Consider the following 22,765-nt stretch of genomic DNA (forward strand, 5'->3'; position numbering starts at 1 on the left):
TCATCCTCCTCTCCGGCTGCTGCCTCAGGGGCTGCCCTGCCACTCTGCCGTCAGCTCACCTTTAGTGCTCTCCAGTGGCCGCCATGGCTGGTGCTCCCCCTTGGTGTGGCACTGCACAGCTGCTGCTGGCAGCGCCCCCCAATGGGTGGCAGGAAGTCAGCGGCGCCGGCGGGAAAGCAAGTGGAGCAGGGGTTCAGGCGATGACGTCGCTCAGCAAAAGACTACCCCACTCCGGGCCTCAGTAAAATTGTCAAGCGTTGACCGGTCCCCAGTGATAAAAAAGTTGGGGACCACTGCAGTACAGGACTGGCCAAATCTTTCTTCCACAGGCTAGCCTGCCTTGTAGGGGTGTTGTGAGGAGGGAGAGGGGGATCTCTGAGTTCCTTGGAGGAAAAGCAGGTTAACATGTCTATTAAGACAAACAGCATCCTCTTTTGATGCTTTTTTGTGTACCATCCAGGCAGCCAGAGTATCTACAAACATTCCACTGGTTGCTCACATTTGCCAAACTCCAATTTACTTAGGTATGCAAAGGTTTTTTTAAGGACATCAGTAATAATTTTATTCCAGCAATTTCTACTGGGATTTTTAAATTATCATTTAAATGAAATTTAAAATACATGCTTTTCATTTTTGTATCTTTCCATGGGTTATATGCTTAATGCATTCTAGGCATCTGGACAATATTTCTGGAGGTCTAGTTTCTATAAATGATATGTTTCAGTTTCCGTAAGAAATGGTCTTGAAATCAGGAATCTAGTGACAGGAGGAAAATATGACGTCACAATCATTTGATTTTCCCTTTTACTGTCAGATCTTCCTCTTCTTCACTTTCTGCCACGATACTCAAGCTCACACTCTGTCTGCAATAGTACCATCTAGTGGTTTTTGTTGCATATTGTTCAAATAACATACAGATTATTTCCCCTAGCTTGTCACTTGGATCCTAGTGGTAATCCCATCCACGGAACACCTGCAGCCAAGGGGAAAATGGCACAATGTTGCCCCAGTTCTATCAAACCATCTCAATTATGAAATGGTAGGTGGTTGACCCTGCCTTGTCAGGACAATGGAGGTCAGGCTAAAACCTCTGGGACTTACATTATAAGGCATTGCTTAAAACAGGGGTAGTCAAACTGCAGCCCTCCAGATGTCCATGGACTACAATTCCCAGGAGCCCCTGCCAGCATTCGCTGTAGTCTGTGGACATCTGGAGGGCCGCAGTTTGACTACCCCTGGCTTAAAACATATACAATTCATTTAAAATAATCATCATGTTCTTGCAGTTAAAAAGTAAATAATACATGAACTCTGATATCTGAGCAGCAAGCAGCAATGCTAGGCCTCAGGCTGTCAGAAGATGACAAAATCTATTACCTTGTGGTAAATCAGAGAATTTTCTGAAGCTTCTCCCCCAACACGCACCATAAAGAAGATATCAGTAGGCTTACCAATACCCAGGTGTGGTCAGGAGTTCTCTAAAAATTGCAACTCCTACAGAGATCAGTTTACACGGAGGAACTACAGAGGAGGAGCGGCCAGTGGCATCCTATCCCCCGTGTTCTCCCTCCCCTCTCCACGGCACTACCTCCCAAACCTTGAGGAGCTTCCCGAAAATGGAGGCGGCCAGGGAAGTGAGAAATATTAAATGATCAGATGGCATCTTACGTGCAGCAACTTGCCACTCAAGACACGGAGCTCATTCAAGTTAGGGGCAGGAAGCTTGTGTGTGTCGGAGAAACTCATCCTTGCATCACTTCGAAGTTTTTGAGTGCATTCATATATCCAGTTCTACTGTCAATGAACAAAAATGTGCATCTGACTGATGTGCTCACCAGCCTCCTCCTCCTTCATTTTATCAGCATTCAAGAGAGTCCCAGACCAATTCTGTTTTTTTCTACACAAACACAAAAGACCCCATGCCTCAAAGAGCACAAATATGATGCCCCGAAGGGGATCCCCAGAGAAATAAGTTGTGAAATTTGTCAAATGCATGCATGCACACGCACATGCACACACACCAAGTGTCTGAGTCCCCCTTTGAGCTTGAGGGCCAGGCCAAATGGTCCTCCAACTTCTTCCTCCCTCTGATTGGTCCTGCCTCCAGCTTAAATAGAAATGTGCACAAACTTGGCTTGCATCTTCCCACTCCTCCTGCTGGCCATGCTGACAGAATGGTGCTTCAAGACAGATTAGCCGTGAGGCAAGACTGCAGCAGCCATACTCCATAACCAGAGCTCGTTTTCTACTGACCTAGATACTATATAAGGAGTGAAGCTAGGTTAAGAATCCTAGCCAGTGTGGCCCAAAAATGTCGTTCCACAAGCCTGTTACCAAACATAACGGGTAAGCAGTGTGAGTCTTAACTCACCGGTCTCCATCACTTTCCACACAAGCAAAAGACACGGACCTGCATGCTGACACTGCGTTGTTATATCCCGGAAGAGGATATAGTGGGCAAATACAGATGACCAATTGGCTGGCTGTACATTTTGCCTTACAAAAGGGTTACATTGAACTGTAGGAGGCTTCCATTTAGCTAACCGTCTTCTGTACTGCATCCTGTTTTGCGGGATGAAGACTAGAACTACAGTAGCCTGATTTTAACCCCTCAGCATCGATCAGTATATTCAGAGCCCAAGGCACAGGGTCCCATGGGGAAGCTTGGCTCCAGAACCTCAAAAAGCCAAAAGCAGTGTCTTCTGGCTGGAGCAGGAGATCCGACTTAACAGTGAAGGATGAGAGTCCAAACAGAAAGGAGATGCAAGGAACTGCAAAAGTTCAAGACAAATCCCTACAAGCAGCCAAATGCATTCTAATTAGCTTCACAAAATGTTTCTCATTATTTAGAATGGTAAACTCATAGGATAGGTCCAATAAGAAACAGTCCCCTTGATTTCATCCTGCATTTTGAATCTTTTGTGTGGAATGAGAGAAAAGCCAAATGTCATGACACGGCATGCCTTTAAATCAGGGGTAGTCAAACTGCGGCCCTCCAGATGTCCATGGACTACAATTCCCATGAGCCCCTGCCAGCATTCGCTGGCAGGGGCTCATGGGAATTGTAGTCCATGGACATCTGGAGGGCCGCAGTTTGACTACCCCTGCCTTAAACATTCCCTCTGGACATGCAGCCTGGAAACACCAGCACAGATGCTGCTTCATTCCCCAACCTAGTTCCAGTGTAGGAATGATGTAGGAATGATGTCACATTTGGGGCTGCCTCAACGCAGCATGATAATTTACACACTGTAAGCAAAATGAAGTGATGAGCTCTGTCACAATCAAAAGAGAAAAACAAAGGAACTGCTAATTTGGTTATATAATGCAAGGCGCAACGAGTCATTTTGCATTTCTGGGATTTGTGGAAGAAAAGTTTCTCTTACAAGAGTGATATTCTACTTTCCCTTCCAGAGAAGAAACAAGAGCAGATTCCAAAGTAAAAAAACAGTAAGAGCTGAACATCCTGAAACCCCACTCCCACTCCCAATAAAAAATGCTGAATAAGTTATACAGATACTAAAAATAAAAATGAGTTCAGACTTCTGAAGGCTGATTTCACCCTTAGGATATTATTATTGAAAGTGGCATGTCCTACTCCTTCATTGATTTAATCTCATGGATTTATGTTGATTTTAGAACATACAAAGAAATTATGGATCCCATGTGGTTACAGATGCAAGAGGTATATTTGATGCAAGACGGTCAACTACGGCTTCCTTCTGATATATTTTCCCCCCAGCACTTCTTGTCAGTGTGGCAGAGTAAAGTCCACAATGTTTTTTGGCCTTTCATTCATGAGAATAGACCAAGGGTAGTCAAACTGCGGCCCTCCAGATGTCCATGGACTACAATTCCCATGGGAATTCTCTTGGGAATTGTAGTCCATGGACATCTGGAGGGCCGCAGTTTGACTACCCCTGGAATAGACAGTGCAGGGTTTGGGGAGGGAGCCATGTGATGCCCTAGAATTTGCCCTCTGCAGCTACTATTTTCCCCAGGGGAACTCCTCCTGGCAATGTGGAGGTCAAATGTAAACTTGGGAGAAAAGATTGCCCCCTCCCTCCCACCTAGAAGTTGGCAACTGTACCAAGGCAGTCTACACATTGTGCTACTGTGAATAATCCACACTCTGGATTTGCCTGTGCAGACAGGAAAATGCAGGAGGTGAATGGGTACAATGCCATGGTATGGATCCTACTTAAGGTCCAAGCTTCTAACTTTTCATTGCAGCCTACAGTGGTTCAGCCCAGACAGAAGTTTACTACTTCAGTGAAAATAAGGCTTTGGGAAATCATTTTTGTTTTAACACACTTGTATTCTGTCTTTTTGCCCATTAGGGCCCTCAAGGAGGCTTTAAAAAACATTAAAAGCAACTTTAAAACGTGTGTAAATTACAGTCAAGTAGTAGCCGATGTGCGGTGACCCCACAGGGCTTTCAGGACAAGAGATGCTCAGAGGTGGTTTTGCTGTTGCCTGCCTCTGCAGAGTGACCCCGGACTTCCTCCTCTCCCAGGACTAGCTATATTTTATTTATAACATTTGTATACTGCCTCAGTGGCAGCATCTTTCCTGCTTAGTGGCTGAGATCTGGCTTGTCTGGACCATCCAGGTCAGGTTTTCTTTGTATGATACAAATTTTAGTATAAGCATTGCTGAAGCAAACAACAGGCCAGATTTTAAAACAATACATATATGTAAAATAGTAAATTAAACAGGAAGGAGAGTCAATAGGGAAAGCCAAATGACTATAAAGTTTTCACTTGCTGGCAGAAGGCAGTGGTAGCAAGGAACGGATCAAACTTCCAGGGAATTCCAGAGTTTTGCTGCAATGATTGAGGCTTTTGTTCAGGTTGCCGTCTGTCTTGCACCAGAATTGAGAAATGATTGCCTGTTTGTCTTGGGAATCCATCTGTCCTTCTTATCCTTATCCATGGTTCCTCTATATATTTGTGAAACAGCCTGGGGGGTGGAATGTGTCCGGCTGTCCAAGTTGGAATAGGGCCAATCAGGGTGCAGCCAGCTTTGGCCCTGCCCATGCAGCTCCTGCCCTCCATCCCTGGACTCTAGCCTCTTTGCTCTAAGATGCGCCTCAGTGCCTGGAGCCAGCAGCAGGTAAAGGGAGGGGGCCCTGGGCAAAGGGTTGTGGTGGAGGGCTTGCTAAGGAGGGCCTTACCTGCAGAGCGAAGTGCCCTGCGGGGGGCATAAGGAAGTAGGCAGTCCCTCAAGTAAATGCAACCTGGGAGGTGAAAGAGGAAGGACAACACTACTGCTTGCCACTCCCAATCCCATCATACACACAGATACACTTTTATTTACAAGTACAGTTTTATTGGCCATTAACAAAATTAAGATTTTCATACTGCTACTGTTGTTACATCTCTGCTGTTAAAGATTAACATGGTTTTAAACAAACAGCCAAGCAAACTTGGATCAGCAAACTTTTCAGGATCTCAATCTGCAGAGAAAACAAATGGAAAGTCATTAATGTAAGCAAAGCCTGGGGTAAAGGGTTCCCGCATTGCAGAGCATAAAGTTACTTAAGCGCATTAGGCTAACTTTCTTGTTGGGAAGTTTTATTTAAAATTAAAAGGTCACTATGTGCATTCAAAAGAAAGCGCTGAAGAATTTCCTGAGGGCATTCAGATTTTTTAAAATGCCATAACCAAGACAGAGTAAAAGCAGCGAGAGTTGGGGAGGATACAGACCACTGCATTAGAGGGGGCTTTTTACAGTTTGAATAGGATGACTGATAAAAGTTTGGGTAGGGCTGAAAGTTGGAATATAGAATTTTTCAAGATCAATTACTCTTTCCTGGTTTCCTATGTAAACCACCCTGAGCCTTCGGGGAGGGCAGTATATAAATACAATAAATAAATAAAATAAATAATAATAAACTTCTGTATTTAGCTTTATTCCAAAAAGCATTTTAATAAGAACAGAATAGTCCAATCTGCATCTCAGATGCTTGTTCAGTTTCTCTGAACTCACTGTGAAAGGAAATCTAGACCCAAGGCAACAATTGCTGCAAATTTTGCACAAATGGCTAACATTTACCAGTCACTGTGATCACATTGATATGTTGCAGAAGAAACATTATCCATTCCAAACAAATTACTTCTACAGGTGCCTTATTTACCACTTCTCCTTTGCCCAAAGCTTCTTCTTCTATTATGGTTTATACTGTTCTTAATACTTCGTACAAATTACCTGAGTCATCCTGGCAAACAATCCTAAGGTATGTTATCCTTATAAGGGAGTTCAAACTGCTAGACATCACCCTACCTGCCCAAAATGAGAAACTGAAGCAAGATTGGAACGTCCTGGCTCACTCTTGATCACTACACTGTACCAGCTTTCTGAAATATTAGTAGAAACAGCTAACTTTGTATCCTGATGCTTAGAGCAAATTTGACTTCATCTATTTCCCAAAGTAAAACTAGCAAGTTAGGATTAATGCTAGGCTGGAATAATTTCCTAACATGCTTGTGTTCTATGCACTGGGATTCTGTCTGTCTGTCTGTTTCTCTGTGTATATGTATATCTTACATTATTAGGGGCAAAGCCTGTTGTATTCCGGAATACAATGGGCACTAGGCAATTGCCCCTGGCCCGGGAAGACCAGGCAAGGACTGGAGTGGTTGGGCGGGAGGAGGCACTGTCAGGTGGCCACCCCCCCTCCACCAAAAGAGCCAAGTAGGCCACGGTGTAGCTTTTTGGGGTGGGGTGTAGGGGCTGGCAGGCAGGCCACTCCCACCCGGTTCTCCCCCCATCCCTGCCATGCCCAACAGGCCCAGTTAGGTTTTCGGGGGTGGCAGAGAGGTGACAGCAGCGAGTCCTTTCTCCCTCCCCACCACCTTCCAGAGCCCCAGTGAGGGGCGTGTAGGCCATGGGGGGGCCTGCGGCGGCCAGCACTTTCTCCCTCCCTGCTACTCCCATGATCCCTGCCAAGGGCTGCGCAGGGCAGTGCTTTTCCCCTCCCCACAAGCCCTAAGAGCCCTGTCAAGGGCCGCATAGGGACTTTTGGGAGCAGAGGGGCCACGGTGGCGGCCAATCCTTTCTCCCTCAGTGCCACCCCCAAGAGCCTCAGCAAGGGCTGGGGAGGCTGTGGTGGGGCTTTCGGGGGCGAGGGACCATGGTGGCGGCCATTACTTTCTCCTTCCCCACCACCCCAGGAGCTTTTAGGGGGGGGGTGGCCAGTCCTTTCTCCCTCCCTGCCAGCCCCAAAAGCCCTGCTGCCAGCTGCGCAGGCTGCAGCAGCGCTCTTGAGGGTGGGGCAGGGGGGTGGCGTGGCAGCAGCCAGTCCTTTTTCCCTCCATGCCACCACCAAGAGTGGACAGTTTCCAGGGACAGGACACAAAGCCTGGTTGGCCAGCTGTTGGGTGGCTGGCTAATGAGGCTGTAGGAGCACACAGCCATGGGAACTCATTGGCCCTTAAAGTGTAAGGCCCCAAAAGCCTTTAGGACATTTATTATAGTTATAGATATACACACATATATAAATATAGAGTCACAGGCTTACCACCTCATTGAGAACCAAACCAAGATGCATAATCCCACATTATGTATGTGATCACAGCCCAAGCATCAGCAAGTATTTTTATGGTGCAATATGATCTTTCCCCTCATTATCCCAGACCTTTTAGCAAATACAGACCCTTAGCAGGGAACTGGAAGCATATTTCCCTCTGCAACAATTTCTAAGGGAGAAAAAAGCCACACAGTGTAAATAAGAATAAGAACCAAGGCACAGTGATATGAGACTTCTACTACTCGCCTTTATATAAACTATATTTGTCTGCTACTACCAGGGCTAAGAAACAGTACTTGAATTTTGCACTAAAATCATATTGAAAAGGCAAAAGAACAGAAGAAGGGAGGGAGAGAAAGTTCTGACGTTTTGTTACCTACCAAATACTATTGTCTCAGCATGTTCAACAGTAGCTGGAGCCACTCTCCCACCCTACGATCTTCACTTCTGAGGATGCCTTCTTTCCCTGCAAGGCAAAGAGTGAAGAGCAATTCTGAAAAAGAAAACAAATACCCAAAACCTCACCCTGTGAAAACACATTATTTTATTTATTCATTCAGCTTATATATCACCCCTCAATGTGACATCTCAAGGCAGTGTATGTGGAGTGCCATTTTCCATCCTAATGAGAACAGTATTTATTAAAAGCAAATCTATGTTCTGGCATGCATGTTAAATTCCAGCATAATGGTTGTTATACATAGGTATCTTGACCTCCACAATCCATGGCTCATTGGGTAAAGAGAATTTACACCTTAACTGCTCAATAAAAAAACAGAACTAGCTGCATTCTGCTACAGCTGATTAACCAATGGATTCAATGGAAGGAAGTGAGGTGGAAAAAGGAATCAGAAAAATAAAATTCTGTTAAACTCCTACCAGCACCACCTTTGTTCCCATGACACTGCCCCCACAATGGGAAGGGGAAGACAAGAAAAAGGCACAGGAAATATTTACAGGATACAATCACTGCCTGGTACAAATTTCAGTCCCATCCCCATACATTCAGTTTATGAATAAGAGAAAACCGACAAATGTATCATATTAGGCTAATGCACTTTCAATGTGCTTTGGCAGCTGGATTGTCCTGTGCAGAAAAGGAAAATCTACTTCTAAAGTGCACTGAAAGTGCACTATCTATTGTGTGCAGAATAGGCTCTAGAACAGGGGTCCTCAAACTTTTAAAACAGGGGGCCAGTTCACTGTCCCTCAGACCATTGGAGGGCCGGACTATCGTTTAAAAAAAAAAAAACTGAACAATTTCCTATGTATACTGCACATATCTTATTTTGAAGATAAAATGAAGAAGCCTCACCAGTGCCCATATTGGTGGAACTCCACTTTTATTTCAGGCTCAAACTGGTGTGGTGTGGGAACCGGCACAATTACAGAGTCGGTCCCTCCACCACCATTCCAGTTCACACTACCCTGTGCAAACTGCACTGCGATTTGTGAACTCGCATAGGAATCTGATTGCATAGGTGAGATTAAGACCCATGCAATCAGATTCCACTGCAGGAAAAAAGAAGGCACATATGCCTTTTTTCTTCCAAATTTAATGTGAGTTCAGCCATACAAGCACATGGCTGAACTCGCACTGCTCAGAGATCACAACAGTGTGAACCAGGGCTTACACAGCACACAGCATACAACATCATACACAACTGAATAGCAATCAGAATATAAATGCAGTTTGGTGTAGTGGTTAGGAGTGTGGACTTCTAATCTGGCATGCCAGGTTCAATTCTGCACTCCCCACATGCAGCCAGCCACCTTGGGCTCACCACAGCACTGATAAAGGCTGATCTGACCGAGCATGAATCTCAGGGCTCTCTCAGTCTCACCCACCTCACAGGGTGTCTGTTGTGGGGAGAGGAAAGGGAAGGCGGCCGTAAGTCATGAGTCTCCTTCGGGTAGAGAAAAGCGGCATATAAGAACCAACTCTTCTTCTCCTTCAGTAATCTCAGGGCTCTCTCATCATCCCCTCCCTCACAGGGTGTCTGTTGTGGGGAGAGGAAAGGGAAGGTGACTGTAAGCCACTTTGAGACTCCTTTGGGTAGAGAAAAGCAGCATAGAAGAACCAACTCTTCTTCTTCAGTAATCTCAGGGCTCTCTCAGCCTCACCTCCCTCACAGGGTGTCTGTTGTGGGGAAGGGAAGGGGATTGTAAGCCGCTTCAGATTCCTTCAGGTAAAGAAAAGCGGCATATAAGAGCCAACTCTTCTTCTTCTTCTACTGTCAATTAAATTGGGTTTCCTACTCCTTCGCTGTCTGCAGAGCTGGATTAAGTTCCCATGCAATAACACTGAGCACTGACCATTTGCATTTCCTCTGAGCACTGACAATTTGCATTATCATTGTTATGCCACCCACCTAGAAACCACCCCAACCAACTAACCAACTTCAAAAAAAGGCTCTCCTTATGTTAAAAAAAATCCTAATTGTTTTAACGTGGTGGGGGGGCGGGTCTCTCTTCGGAGGAAGGCAGCAAAAAGAGCTTGGCAAAAGAGATCCGACGGGAAGGTGGGGGGGGGGGTAAAGATTAAAATCCTTGCAAGAGCAGTTTTTCTAAGGCAGCCGCTGTGCGCTGCAGACCCTGCGCTGCTTTGTAAACCTCATTTTCCTGTTGCTACTCTAAGCTCAAGCCAACTAACCAATTTAAGAAAAAAGGCTCTCCTAACGTAAAAAAAAAAATCCTAGCTTGTTTTTAACCTCGATCAGGCAGCCGCTGGCTTTGCACAGGCACACTCGTTATCCCTCCAATCACGCCAGAGACAGAGGAAGAATGAAGAGACGGAGAAAAGGCGGGACTCAGAGATTGCAGCTCAAATTTCACACATGCGCACCGCAGGGAGTCGGCTGCTGACAGGCGGCTGGAGGGAAAAACACCCGGCGGGCCAGATAAAAATCGTCCGGGGGCCGGATTTGGCCTGCGGGCCGTAGTTTGAGGACCCCTGCTCTAGAACCTTGGGCCTCAGTTAAATGTACCCAATTCCTCTCCTCTTTGCTTGGGCTCTATGTACTGAAAAGTACATCCTAGAGAGACAATGTTTTTGTTGTTGTTGTTGTTGGCATTTTCTGTTCATTCTCTTTTGAAATGAGAACAGAAAAATTATTTAAGAATGAAAGAAACAAACCCTACCTTGTTGTCACATCTGATGCTCTTCTGCTGCTGCTTAAGGTTCTTTCCTCTTGGAAAAAGGAAGTTTGATCAAAGTCCTATGAGTAAAAAAGGCCCACGGAACAATGACTAAGCCTTCATGAGGTTTTCAGCCTACAGAGTCTGCAGGACAATTATCAATGAATAGGTTCCCAGAGATGGTGTACACAAGAAAACAATCAAAATAAATATAAACACATATAAAGTTTATTACGATAATTCTCAAAATATACATTTATCTGTTTGAAACACACATCTCTACAAATGATGTCACAAAGAAAAGAAAACTAGCTTTACCTAACATATTTGAGATCTGCATTAGATGGCAGAATCTTCCTGTCATAAAGTCATAGGCCTTAGCTCAAGCATCTTCTATGTTGCTGTCCATTGCAATATAAGCATATCATAGCTGAGGCCTTTAGTCCCATCAGAATCAGGGCTCTTAGCCCAATTATAATTTTCCAGCCAACAAGTATCAGGTGATGGTGACAATCCAATCAGGATGTGTTCTTGCTAGAGCCCTCTAGAAAATTACCTCATCACTCTTGATTTTCCCATTCCCTTCCTGTGGCTCATGCTTTCTCATGATGAGCCAATTATCCCATTCCCTACTTTGGCCTTGAAGATGGTATGAGGCCTGTAAGTTGAGAAGCCCAAGTAGTAACACCTGCAAGATGGCGTGAATCTGTCACTATACACATTAACCCTTGGGAAAAGCAGGCTTGATTTGCATCACATCAACAGAATCTTGGGCAGAACTACACATTAATACTGAGGCAGAAAACACAGGTGTTGTCTTGAAGCAATTCCAACACAAAGCTGTCCTTCAGTAAGAACATATGTACACATATGCAAAGCCTTGGGATGAAACGACCAACCAACCGCAGGACATGCAAATCTTATATTACCCAGTAAGCTCTTTCAGAAGCTCCACCTGGGGGACAAAGAACAGAATTGAAGATGGCAATCCCCTTGTGGATTTTATACATTAATAATTTTGATGTGGCCAAAGATTCACATACACATAAATACCTTAATATCGTTTTGGTCATGATTAGTGACAAATTCTCTGGGGGGTAAACCCTGATATGAAGACCAAGAGATACACATTATAACTATATATCTCAAAATAAATATTTCAAACTTTAAAGTTTTTTTAAACTTTATTTTTCCTTAAAAGCAACTTCATTATGAAAATAATCTTGGAATCTGAACCACATACATACACACTAACATTCAAACTCTTTTTTAAATGTAAATACTAAGCCCATTTTCAGTTTGACCATAATTTGTACTCCTTAATAATACTGATCAACCAACTTTCCTTAGAGCAGTGCTCTTTATCCCGTACACCTGTAGCACCATCAAGCCAGCTGTGAAACTTTCTCTGCATATCACAAAACCTTCTAGAATTGCAATATTTTGTCTGCTTTTGGGAAGGGCTTGCTGCTACTGTTCAATGATGTCCTCAACTCCCATTTCTGTCTGCACACAACTGAGAGGAATAGCAGGTTGGACAGATGAGGTCACGCAGTACTGGAGACTACCTGTGACTTCCTGATAATGGTCCATCTCCTGGTACTCAGCCTGTGTTCACTCTCTCTCTTGGTCTACTGCCCTGACCTCAGCACTAATGATGTCATAATACTGGATGTTCCTGTCACATGACCCTGCTATCACATGCTTGTAGTTGAAGACCATTGCCCTAGAGCAGCAGTCCGCAACCTTTTTTAGCTTGCGGCCCATTGCCAAGGGGTGGGGAGAGAGGCCAACCCAGGGCCCTGCGCATGTGCAGCAGCCCTGCACAAATGTGCATGTGAGGACCTGCCGCACATGTGCGCTTGCGCCCGATGGGGGCACAAACGTGTGCGCGACAGTTTCGCACATGCGCAGGGCCACCACACATGCACGTTCACGCTCCTGGCGGGGGCGCAAATGCGCATGTGCGACAACTCTGCGCATGTGTTCAATGTGCAAGGATATACATTACATTTGAAATAGCTAGCACATGCCTACACATAGTGGCACACCGTATTGCTACCTTCAGGAGAGAGTGAGTCCTATAATATGAAAATATGAAAAAAATGCTCTCTTGCTCTAATGGAACTAAACAGGCACTTTAGGACCCTATTTAACAAAATTGATAGACTGTTTTTCAGCGTAGGGAACAATCATGAAACAAAAAGCAATGCAATCAATAAAACCAGTTCCAGAAGATAAGCAAGCAATATCTATACATAATCAAACCATAAACCCGGTACAAAAATCAAACCAACCAACCAATAAACAAATATTAGGCACAGAAAGCTTGTGAACCAGAAGATTAATAAAATTCTTAATCCACCAGGCTTCAAAATATAGCTGATAGCACAACCTGATGGTCACTGGTGAAACAAGTTCTTGATAACATTCAACTACTTGACTGGACATCGGACCATTGAGAATCCTGTAGTAGTTGTATTTCAAGCAACAAGATATAGGAGTATGTGCTGCCTCAAGTATCCTAAAATCCATATCATAAAGGGTTTTAATGCTCAAAACCAGTACCTTGAATTTAATATGGAAACAGAGCTAAGCAATGCAGCCTGTACAAACTGGTCCCTCTGTGTCTTATACAAGAAGTAAATTGGGCTGCAGCATTCTGTACAAAAAACCCTCTGCTCTCAACAGAGTAGACTCAACAGCATAGACTCTGCTCTCAACAGCATATTAAGGGCCCCATGGTTTGCTGCCACCTCCAAAACACACTCCATTGAAGTGAGAGAAAATATAGAATGGGATAATAATCTCCAAAATCTGATAACATAAACTGTTGCTCCCATCTGCCAGCCTAGAGCATTGGGCTAGTAATGACATATCTACCTGGGTTATATTTATCTTGAAAGGGATACAATCTTGATCTGTAGGATGGCCTCCACAGGGAAATCAGCATGGAACTTGGTGTGTGGGAAGACTCTGGCGGCAAAATGTACATGCTATTTTATAGGATAAAAGGTCTCCAGGTACTCACATTTTATTCCATAACACAATTATTTCTTTGGTACTTTATGAACTTAAATACAAATAGTTTTAAAAACAGCCACTGTGAAGCAGCTGGAAGAGGCTCAGAAGCTACCTATACAGGAATAATGCATAGTACATAGTACATAGTACAGAAGGTGTTGTCTGCTAACTTTCAACATGTTTGTCCAGAGACAATCAGTTCAGGCATAATTAGTTGGTAAGAGAAATCAGGCAAAAGTTAGTAACTGCACATATGTCCTACCTTGAATCAATATCCAGCATTATACAATTTTTTCCAGACTTTTTTCCTTTTAGTACCACACATTGTTTGGTTTTGTACTTACCTCCTTAAACATACATATCTCATCCCAACTAATTAAGCAGCTATATCAATTATGTTTGATGAAATATTTAAAGGATTTATAAATGCATTCCTACCTGTTAATTCAGGGGGGTTAATCTTGCAACTCCATGATTTTAATAGCATCGTTTTGAGCAGGTACAAATCACAAACAGTAGACAAGGATTGCAAAAGACACTATGACATGTGATTCTTGGAAGGAATATAGGAATGAATTAGCTATTTGGATTTTATGTACAACCCCTGTAGTCATTGTTCAAGAGGGGAAGAAAATATGTAAAAAAAAAATATTACAGTGCAATATCTGAATTCTTCAGATGATGTACTCTGTACTGTTTAAAATCATAATGGAGATCATCTGAAGCACTGTTCAGTTTAACTTAGCTCCTTTCATTCTGGTAGTTTGGAAACATAAATTGGATAACCTCATGGTCATGTAAATGGGCATACCATCTGTTCAATAGCCCTGAGACCTCTTAAGTTCAGTAGCCCTGAGACCTCATAAGGAAGGACAAATATGAGAAGATGTGCAATGGATAATTACATCCAGATAAACTTTTGGATTAATTGTTGCTACTAACACAGTTCCCGTACAGGGCCATCTTAAGCTCAAGGATGACACAGGTGAACTACCAAAGAACCTATCTAAAAATCTCTCATCGCCCAGCACACTTAAGATCACATAGGACTTGGCATATTTGCTCATATCACTGACCGCATGAAGTTGGGAGGAAGGGAGATAAAAAAGGAGCAATACAAAGCAGTAGGTCTGAGGGAAAATGGTGTATTAATCTTTCTCTGGGATGACTGCGAAAGTGACATGCAATCCTACCAGAGAAGCACACAAAAAAGGCAATTACTCGTACTCTTGCTTTGTGTTTAATACGAACTGATTTAGATGCTCATACAATCCATCTTAAAGGGAAAAAATGAGTTAATACTGAATTATACAGATATTCCAGAATCTTAAGGCAGAAAGTTGGCCATGATCTCACATAAACACTGTACACACCAGAATGCAACCCATTGATTTACAACACGGTATTAACCAATATATGGGCATGTTTTTAGGTGTGAAGATATATTTTATCCAAAACCCAGTACATCTTCCTTTGTCACTCAGACAAAGTCTGTCAAAAACACCAAGATGTATACTATAAACAATATTGAATACATATCAATTTGAGACAGTGGAAGAAAATTTATTTCAAAGTTACTTGCAGGTGAATCCTGTGCAGAGTTACTCCAGTCTAGTCCTGCTAGATTCAATAGACTGAAATAATTCTGCATAGAACTGTACTGTTTGACGACTAGCTGGTTTATGGTTAGGATACTACAGAGCCAGAACTCAAACAGCATGACAAAACAAAAAAATATCTTCCTTCACCGATGGGGCAAATTCACACCTCTGTGTTCAGCAGCGCTTGATGGCAGAAGAATCAAGAAATGGTGTACACATCACCTTGAAGACAACACTTTTCAATGCAATTCCTGCCGGCAGTCAGTGGCTAGAGCTGAAGAACTATGTGAGTATGTATGCCTCAGGGCATGTCCATACCTGCGTGAGGTCATCGGCTGTAAGTGATTTTAACAGCCCAGCTCAAAAGTGTAGACCTGTTTAGTGGTTTAGCCATGAGTTTTACTACAGACTTACTAAACAACAATGAAGACGTTTATTTCATTCTTTAAAACCAGAGGCTTCCATTTTTATCAGCAGTGGCAAAACAAGACGATTGTACAGGCTTTCTTCTTATGACATACCTAATGTTCCAAAACTGCTTCACCTAAACAGCATGTGGCACATTTTTTTTTAAGTACACCTACTGTATGCATTTGACCTTGATTTTGGTTCTCCTGGTTAACTCTACCCATTTTATTATTGAATTAGCGACCAAGCCCCTTGCATTCAGGAATACAACGGGTGCCTGGTTAGGGGGGTGGAATGGAAGAACTCTGCAGACAGCTCTCCCCCCCCCCCCCAGACAGCTATTAGGGAACTCACCGGCAGGGGCAGCTCTCACGCAGCAGGGATCTGCAGCCTCTAAGCCTCAGAGGGAAGTGGAAGGAGGAGGAGGTGGTCAGGGGTGGGGGATGGAAGGCGATTGGTTGGCCGCTGGACAGACAGGCAAGCCGGTTGGAGGAGGAGGCAATCAGGGGCGGGACAGCCTCCCTGAGTGGGTGTTAAGCGCTGAGTGGCACTTAAGCCCTTACCAGAAATATATTATGTGGAACAGATGGACAGAGATGTGAAGACCAGTTACAGTTTTTCTATGTATTTCCCCACTAAAACTGCAAATTACACAGTCGCATGTCTAAGGGTTTAGCACGTACACTATCTTCTTCAGGATCTGTGGTTGTAACTTCCATGCTTTGCAACACACAAATCTCTTGATGGAAGATAGGTTAGGAAAATGCCTGTTTATGTTACTGAAGTCATTTTGGTTTCTTTTTGGTAAGACTGTCTTGTTGCCTGCAGCCTTGTAGCACTTTTTGTCTTAAGATTATCACCATCTCTACAAAATCAAATTGGCAGCCAAAGGCCAATGTTCTCTTGTCACAGACAAGATCTCAGAGTTCAAAGCAAATGGATTTTTTTTTGCCTGTTTTGATCTATCATACATTTTTATCTATTCTTGAGCTGGTCCTCTGGTTGCACTAAAAGCCACCTTACAAACAAACGTCTGATGTTTTCTCCAGTGAAATAATGTGGTGACACTCCCAGAAATTTAAAATTTAAAAAGTATTTGAGCTTACTATTGACACTAACAAGTATAATACACAATGAAAATTATACACTTTAAAATCAAATTACTAGAGTAAAGGTTACTGAGCCATTCTTCTTTTTTTTTTACCATTTATTAGGTTTTTAGGTTTTATATGGACATAAAACCTTTCAAAGTATGTTTGAGAATATCATGCCTGTGTAGTACATAAAATTAAAGTTTTTACAACTTCTGTTTTTCTGGATGTTCACTTATTAAAACATTCACAAATGGCACATTTGACTTAAAAGTGGGCACCTGAATGACTGCAAAGCAATAAAAGTGTATGCACACACGATGTCAAAAAAGAGAGTAGCAATTTGAACATCTAATGTCATCCTCAGGACACACAGAATACCCTGCAAAATTTGCTTTTTTAAAGGGAATTCATTGTATTATTGCGAAAATGGCAAAACTAAACAGGCACCTCTATTTTAACAGCTTTCTCTTTTCATAGGTTTTCTTTTTTGTAACACTCATCTGACTTCAGCTGCATCAAAGGCACAATTAGGAATGACACACATCAATATCAATAGCCATAACATTCTTTCACAAAAATAGTAAAAAGTACCGTCTATTTTTTTTTAGAAAACGAAATACATCATTCTGTTATGAAACTCCTATACAAAATTATAAAATTTACACCATCTGAGCTGCCAGAAAGGTTTTAAAAAGATAAGTTCTCCATAACTCCTTTTTTCACCATAGCTCAATACAGGGCAGTATAAATACCCAAGCACTTCTTTTTTTTTTCGGGGGTGGGGGTGGAGAGAACCGCAGACAACTCTCCTGTGCATAAGAGATGCATGATTGTATAATAGTGTCTTGCTCAAAGAAAGAAAACAACCACCTTAAAAAAACCTATTAGATGACTGACAACACTGGAAATTAAGGGCAATAATTCACTAGGACGTGAACCGGAGCTGTGTAAGCAAACAACATAATTATGGGAGACGTTCTCAGTGCACTGGGCCCTCTTTGTTCAAACATGGACTGCGATAAGGCACTTTTCTTCTAGTGAGAAAGAGTTTTTGAAAAATGACACAAGGACGAGATGAGTCAGATTTCAGGCTAAACACATGAGGGTTGATTGAATGATATCCCAGGATGCAACAGGAACGACTCGACAGCAAGGGAAAGGCACAGGAGGTAAAAACCTGGAAGAGGTGAGCCTTTACACAGAAGTGGTCACTCTGTCATTGGCATTATTGACCTCATTTTTGTTTGAATCCAGTCCTTTAGCAGCATTCATATCGTTCCGTAAATTCTCCACTGTCTTTTTCATGTTCTTTAATTCCCCAGGATGTGGAGTGGCTCGCCTTAGAAGTGTCTTCTAAAAAAAACAGGGGAGTAAGTGCTTTTGCTGATGTTGGTTCTTTTTCATTTAAATGGCTTTTCAGACTTAGCGATTAAATACCAATTGTTTTGCTCTACCAGGACATTTAAACATAAGGTATTGTTTAATAGTTGCTTACTCCAACAAATCGGCTTGTGGGGATGTGGCTAACTGACCAAAAGTTGCTGGGATCCAAAGCAGCAAAAGTGGGGGAGGGGGGGGAGAGATTTGCAGATGCTGTGCCATTGGCAGACCTAACAAAGCTCTGGATCCCTTAATGCAAATACACACTGTTCCTTTGGATAGCAGGAGTCACATTGGAAATCTACACTAAGAAATGTACCCAACCCTTATATATAGGGTGATGCCTCTTCCATAGTAGTTTCACTGGATAATTATTGAGCTATTTATTCTTCAACCCTTAATAGGTTTATTATTGTTCTCCGCATCTGCAGGGAATAAAGCAATGCTCCCCAGAAATCATCAGCGTGATCCATTTCTCTTGAACAGCAGCCCACACCAGAACCATGAATAGCAGACTACATCTAAAAATGAAGGCATTTCAAGAACAGTTTGTGCAATAAAGCACAGGGGTTGCTGTTAGGGCCGGGGAGGGAAACCGTAGTGACTGTTTCACACTATCCCCCCCAGAGTGACAGGATAAAAATCATTGTTCTTACTCAGATGTCATGAGCGAAAATGAATTTAACAGACATCTTTGTATGCTTAAAAAAGATCGTTGGCATGGCCAGAAGATTCCTGTGTTCACTCAAGAGCAAAAAGAATGATTTTATTTTATTCTCTTTCCTCATCATAATCAGGCATACCACACTGATCATGACACCCCCCCCCCCCAATATCCACAGCAGCTGATTTTTTGGATATGCAAGAGAAGAAGGGAAATCCTCTTCTGCAAGATCTTGCAACTTGCACATAAGCAGGATCTAGCCCCAGAGTTGGAAACAAACATTAGCAGGGAATTATGTATAATGTGACAAATGTATCCTATATAGACAATCCGTGCTGAGCATCTGTTCTTCAAACTGTGTGGCATGCCCAACTGCAAGCATTCACAGAAGTCCTAGCTGGGAGAATTTATACATATACTAGCAGAGAAGCCCGTTTTGAAAAAGGGCTGGGGGACTGACCCCCCCCACAGGTGTCTCGCAGCTGTTTCTCAATATAAAGTTAATTGTATGAAGCCTGTTGTTACCCACACTGAGTGAACTGAGAAGGGAAAGCTATAAAGTAATAGTAGTAGTTGTTATTATTATCTTCCTTCCCCTTGGGGATCGTATACCTTGTGCCTATGCCAAGGGAGGCGAAATTGTGGCTCTCCAGATGTCCATGGACTACAATTACCATGAGCCAGCATGGGGGCTCATGGCAATTGTAGTCCATGAACCTCTGAAGAGCCACAGTTTCACCACCCCTGGTCTATGCTGTGATCAAGACTATTTATGTACTGGGAATTTCACTGCCCCAGCTTCCATGCAGGAACACAAATCGGGGGTGGATGAGGTGCACCAGGCCAAATGCTCCCCCCATGTGGGTGCAGGAAGAGGTGGGGCAGCCTACCACGACTAAAACTCCAGCCTGCAGCCCAGCATGAATCCTCCAGTGCATAAACGGTCCAAGTGTCCATAAATTATTCATAAATTCTATGTGAGGTTAGCATTCTGACACACGGACTAGATGAAATTAATTGAATCTTAGCGATCATAAGCACTTTATAAGAACATGATTTTAAAATTAAAGAAGATTGGACAGACAATCTGGGAATTAACTTGATATTAAATATATTATTTTGGGAAGAAAGGAGCATTTATTGTCTTTTGTAATTTAATCAGCAGTGTTTGACAAAGAAACACTTCAATTTCCACTTTCAAAGTAATGCAAGCACCTTTCAGAGCAAGGTTAATATTTTAGTATACTTAAGTTCATGCAAAATACATTATATTTTTAAGTCTACATTTAAGTTTGATTTATGTTTTGACTTTTACCAAAATTCTTTTGCGGTACCAGCATCTGAAGGAAATAGTGGAAGGTTTAATAGAGGTCTCATAATTAATAGAGGTCTCATAATTACAGTGACAGATGCTTCCACTACCTCTTTCTTTCTTTGGGTGGGGAAATGCGTTCCCTAACAGCTCACAGGTTACTGTGCATATAAACCAATGCAAATGGTTGTGAAATGAGGAAAGGACAATGGAAGTGGTTTTGGGACAGACAAACAGTATGGTGGGACAAGAGGCCAATGGAAATCCCAAACAAGGGATGGCTGCCTGCAAAGCCAAAGAGTTCAAAGCTTACAGCCTCCACAGAAGTCCCTACGTCTATCCTGTTTTGGGGTAACCATCCTAAAGAAGCAAAAAAGGAGAGAAAACTCGTCACAAAAAAAATCAAATAGATCTACTTAAAGTAGCAAAGCCGTGCTTTTGAGTTGTTTTAAACAGGTAGCACTTTAAAGAAAGCATTTCAGCAGAAGCATTTAGCATATCGTCATATTATTCTGTGTTCAGCTAATATATAAAATCCTGAATAAATTACAAGGGAATCAGCCTGCGATGGCATATGCTTTCTGAGAAACATACCATTTCATTATCTTCTTCATCTTTTTCATCTTCTAAGAAGCGGATTGCACTGACTCGATTTACTGCCCTTTCATTCCATGTTTCATCTGACATTTCATTCACCAAGCTCTCCATTGCACCACATCGGGGCAGGTTATCTGAAATGATGTAACACAAGGAAGGAAGTTAACATTACAGCATATCCACTGGATCAGAAGCTAAGGAGATGAAAACTGATAGAAACTACACAGTATTATAGGACTTTAATTCAGTGTTTTTTTTTAAAAGGCTTGTTCAGTGACAGATTCACATCAGGTTTTCTATGATATCCCATGACATAGCTTCATATCAAGTTCATGTCTTCATTATATTCGGGAAATAATGTATCTGAAAATTTTGGACCTTCTGCTTTAAGGTCCTTTCACTTTTACCTTGTGTTTCCCCAAATGCCCAAAGCACGGTAAGAAGAAAATATCATCTTGTTCCATTTAGAATTATTTGCTTCAGCAACATTTAACAAAATGTAGCATGTGGAATATATCTTCAAAGAGCAATCATTTCAAGATTAAGAAATCTGTAATTATTCCCCCATGAACCTAGGCTAATGGAGAGGAGGGTGCTTGCTGGTAAACCAGTCTCCTAACCGCTTATAGAAAGAACGTAATGTAATACTTGCAGTCCAATCCTACAAAGAGTAACACTATGAAGGATAGTACTGTTGGTAAACTAACAGTGGTGGTGCCTTAGTAAGCAGAGCAATGAGAAGCAAGGTTTTCCTTGCCTCCTTGTAAAGCTGCTCATTGTGCTGGTACTGCTCTCTTCTTCCCCCATATGGCAGCAAGCCCCACCATCCCAAAGTAGGGAAAGGTGATTGATGGAAAACAGTGAGATCACCACTTCTAGTGGCGGCTTATAAGAAGTCCTGGCAGTCTGCAGTACTTCGGCAGGTATGTACAGCAGGTGGTACTGAGAAAGCATCAGCCCTCTGCATGGCCCTCCAGTGGGAGTCAAAGGGCACGATTTGGTCTATGAAAATAATTCTTTGCTCCCATTAGAAACTTTTAAAAATCACTATTGGTAATTCTGTGACAAAAGAATGATTTAGGGGTTAAATAATTATTGCCATTCTAAAGTTAATCTTGGAACTAAGTTCAGATGTAGGGAATAACTGATGTGACATCTCATCAAAATAGTTAATTCATACAATTGTCTAAGTAACTAGTCATTTGATGAATTTAGCACAAAGAAGAGTTGGTTTTTATATGCTTCTTTTCTCTACCCCAAAAGAGTATCAAAGCGGCTTACATTCGCCTTCCCTTTCCTCTCCCCACAACAGACACCCTGTGAGGTGGGTGAGGCTGAGAGAGCCCTGATATTACTGCTCGGTCAGAACAGCTTTATCAGTGCTATGGCGAGCCCAAGGTCACCCAGCTGGTTGCATATGGGGGAGCGCAGAATCAAACCTGGCTCGCCAGATTCGAAGTCCGCACTCCTAACCATTACACCAAGCTGGCTCTAAATTGCAATAGTCTAATCTGGAGGGGACTACTGCATGGATCGCAGTAGCCAGGTCAGATGTCAACAGGTAAGACACTAGATTCCATGCCTGGAATCCTCTATCAGCTCATCAATCCTCTATCAGCTCATCAACAGAATTGCTAGAGGTCATCGGATCCCACAGAACACTCTGGAATCCTATCAGATCCATTATTCTCCTTGGGCAAGTATAAATCTGCTCTTTGCCTGTACAAGGCAGAAGTGGGGTGCTGATTTGAACCTTCAGGACAAAGTGGTCTGACCATGGCACCCTTGTAACCTGCACCAGACCCATTTGTATCTCTGCTCCCAAAATTAAATCCAGGGTGAAGCCTGCTTGATGTGTAGGACTGGTTACAAATTGAGAGTGTCCTAGGGCCACCAAGGCTGACACTTCGTCCAAGTTCTGCAAGGAGCTGGATTTATCTTCATGGACACTGAAGTCCCTGAGGACCGATAGCATTGGGAACTGCAATGTCGAATCAGCCACCAGGGCATCTGCCA

At 42.8% G+C, this 22,765-nt stretch overlaps 1 protein-coding gene across 6 annotated transcripts in view; it reads right to left on the reverse strand.

The window, feature by feature from the left end:
• Positions 1-22,765, reverse strand: part of LRRC1 (leucine rich repeat containing 1) — a 121,637-nt gene that overhangs the window by 11,423 nt on the left and 87,449 nt on the right. Inside the window, exons 13-19 of one of the 6 annotated variants that reach the window (XR_013226364.1) lie at positions 20,747-20,883; positions 12,238-18,149; positions 10,673-10,749; positions 7,912-7,997; positions 7,658-7,700; positions 6,286-6,359; positions 5,310-5,458 (exon numbers count right to left, since the gene is read on the reverse strand). Coding sequence is in view for 1 of the 6 variants with exons in the window: in XM_077308830.1 (XP_077164945.1) it covers positions 20,747-20,883 (137 nt within the window). In the remaining 5 variants the exon portion in view is untranslated. Of the gene's footprint in view, positions 1-5,309; positions 5,459-6,285; positions 7,701-7,911; positions 7,998-10,672; positions 10,750-12,237; positions 18,150-20,746; positions 20,884-22,765 lie in introns of those variants that run through there. The other 5 variants (XR_013226365.1, XR_013226362.1, XR_013226366.1 and 2 more) reach the window with 5 other exon arrangements.

The sequence above is a fragment of the Paroedura picta genome, chromosome 1 (genome assembly GCF_049243985.1).
Source record: "Paroedura picta isolate Pp20150507F chromosome 1, Ppicta_v3.0, whole genome shotgun sequence".
Taxonomy (NCBI): Eukaryota; Metazoa; Chordata; class Lepidosauria; order Squamata; family Gekkonidae; genus Paroedura; species Paroedura picta.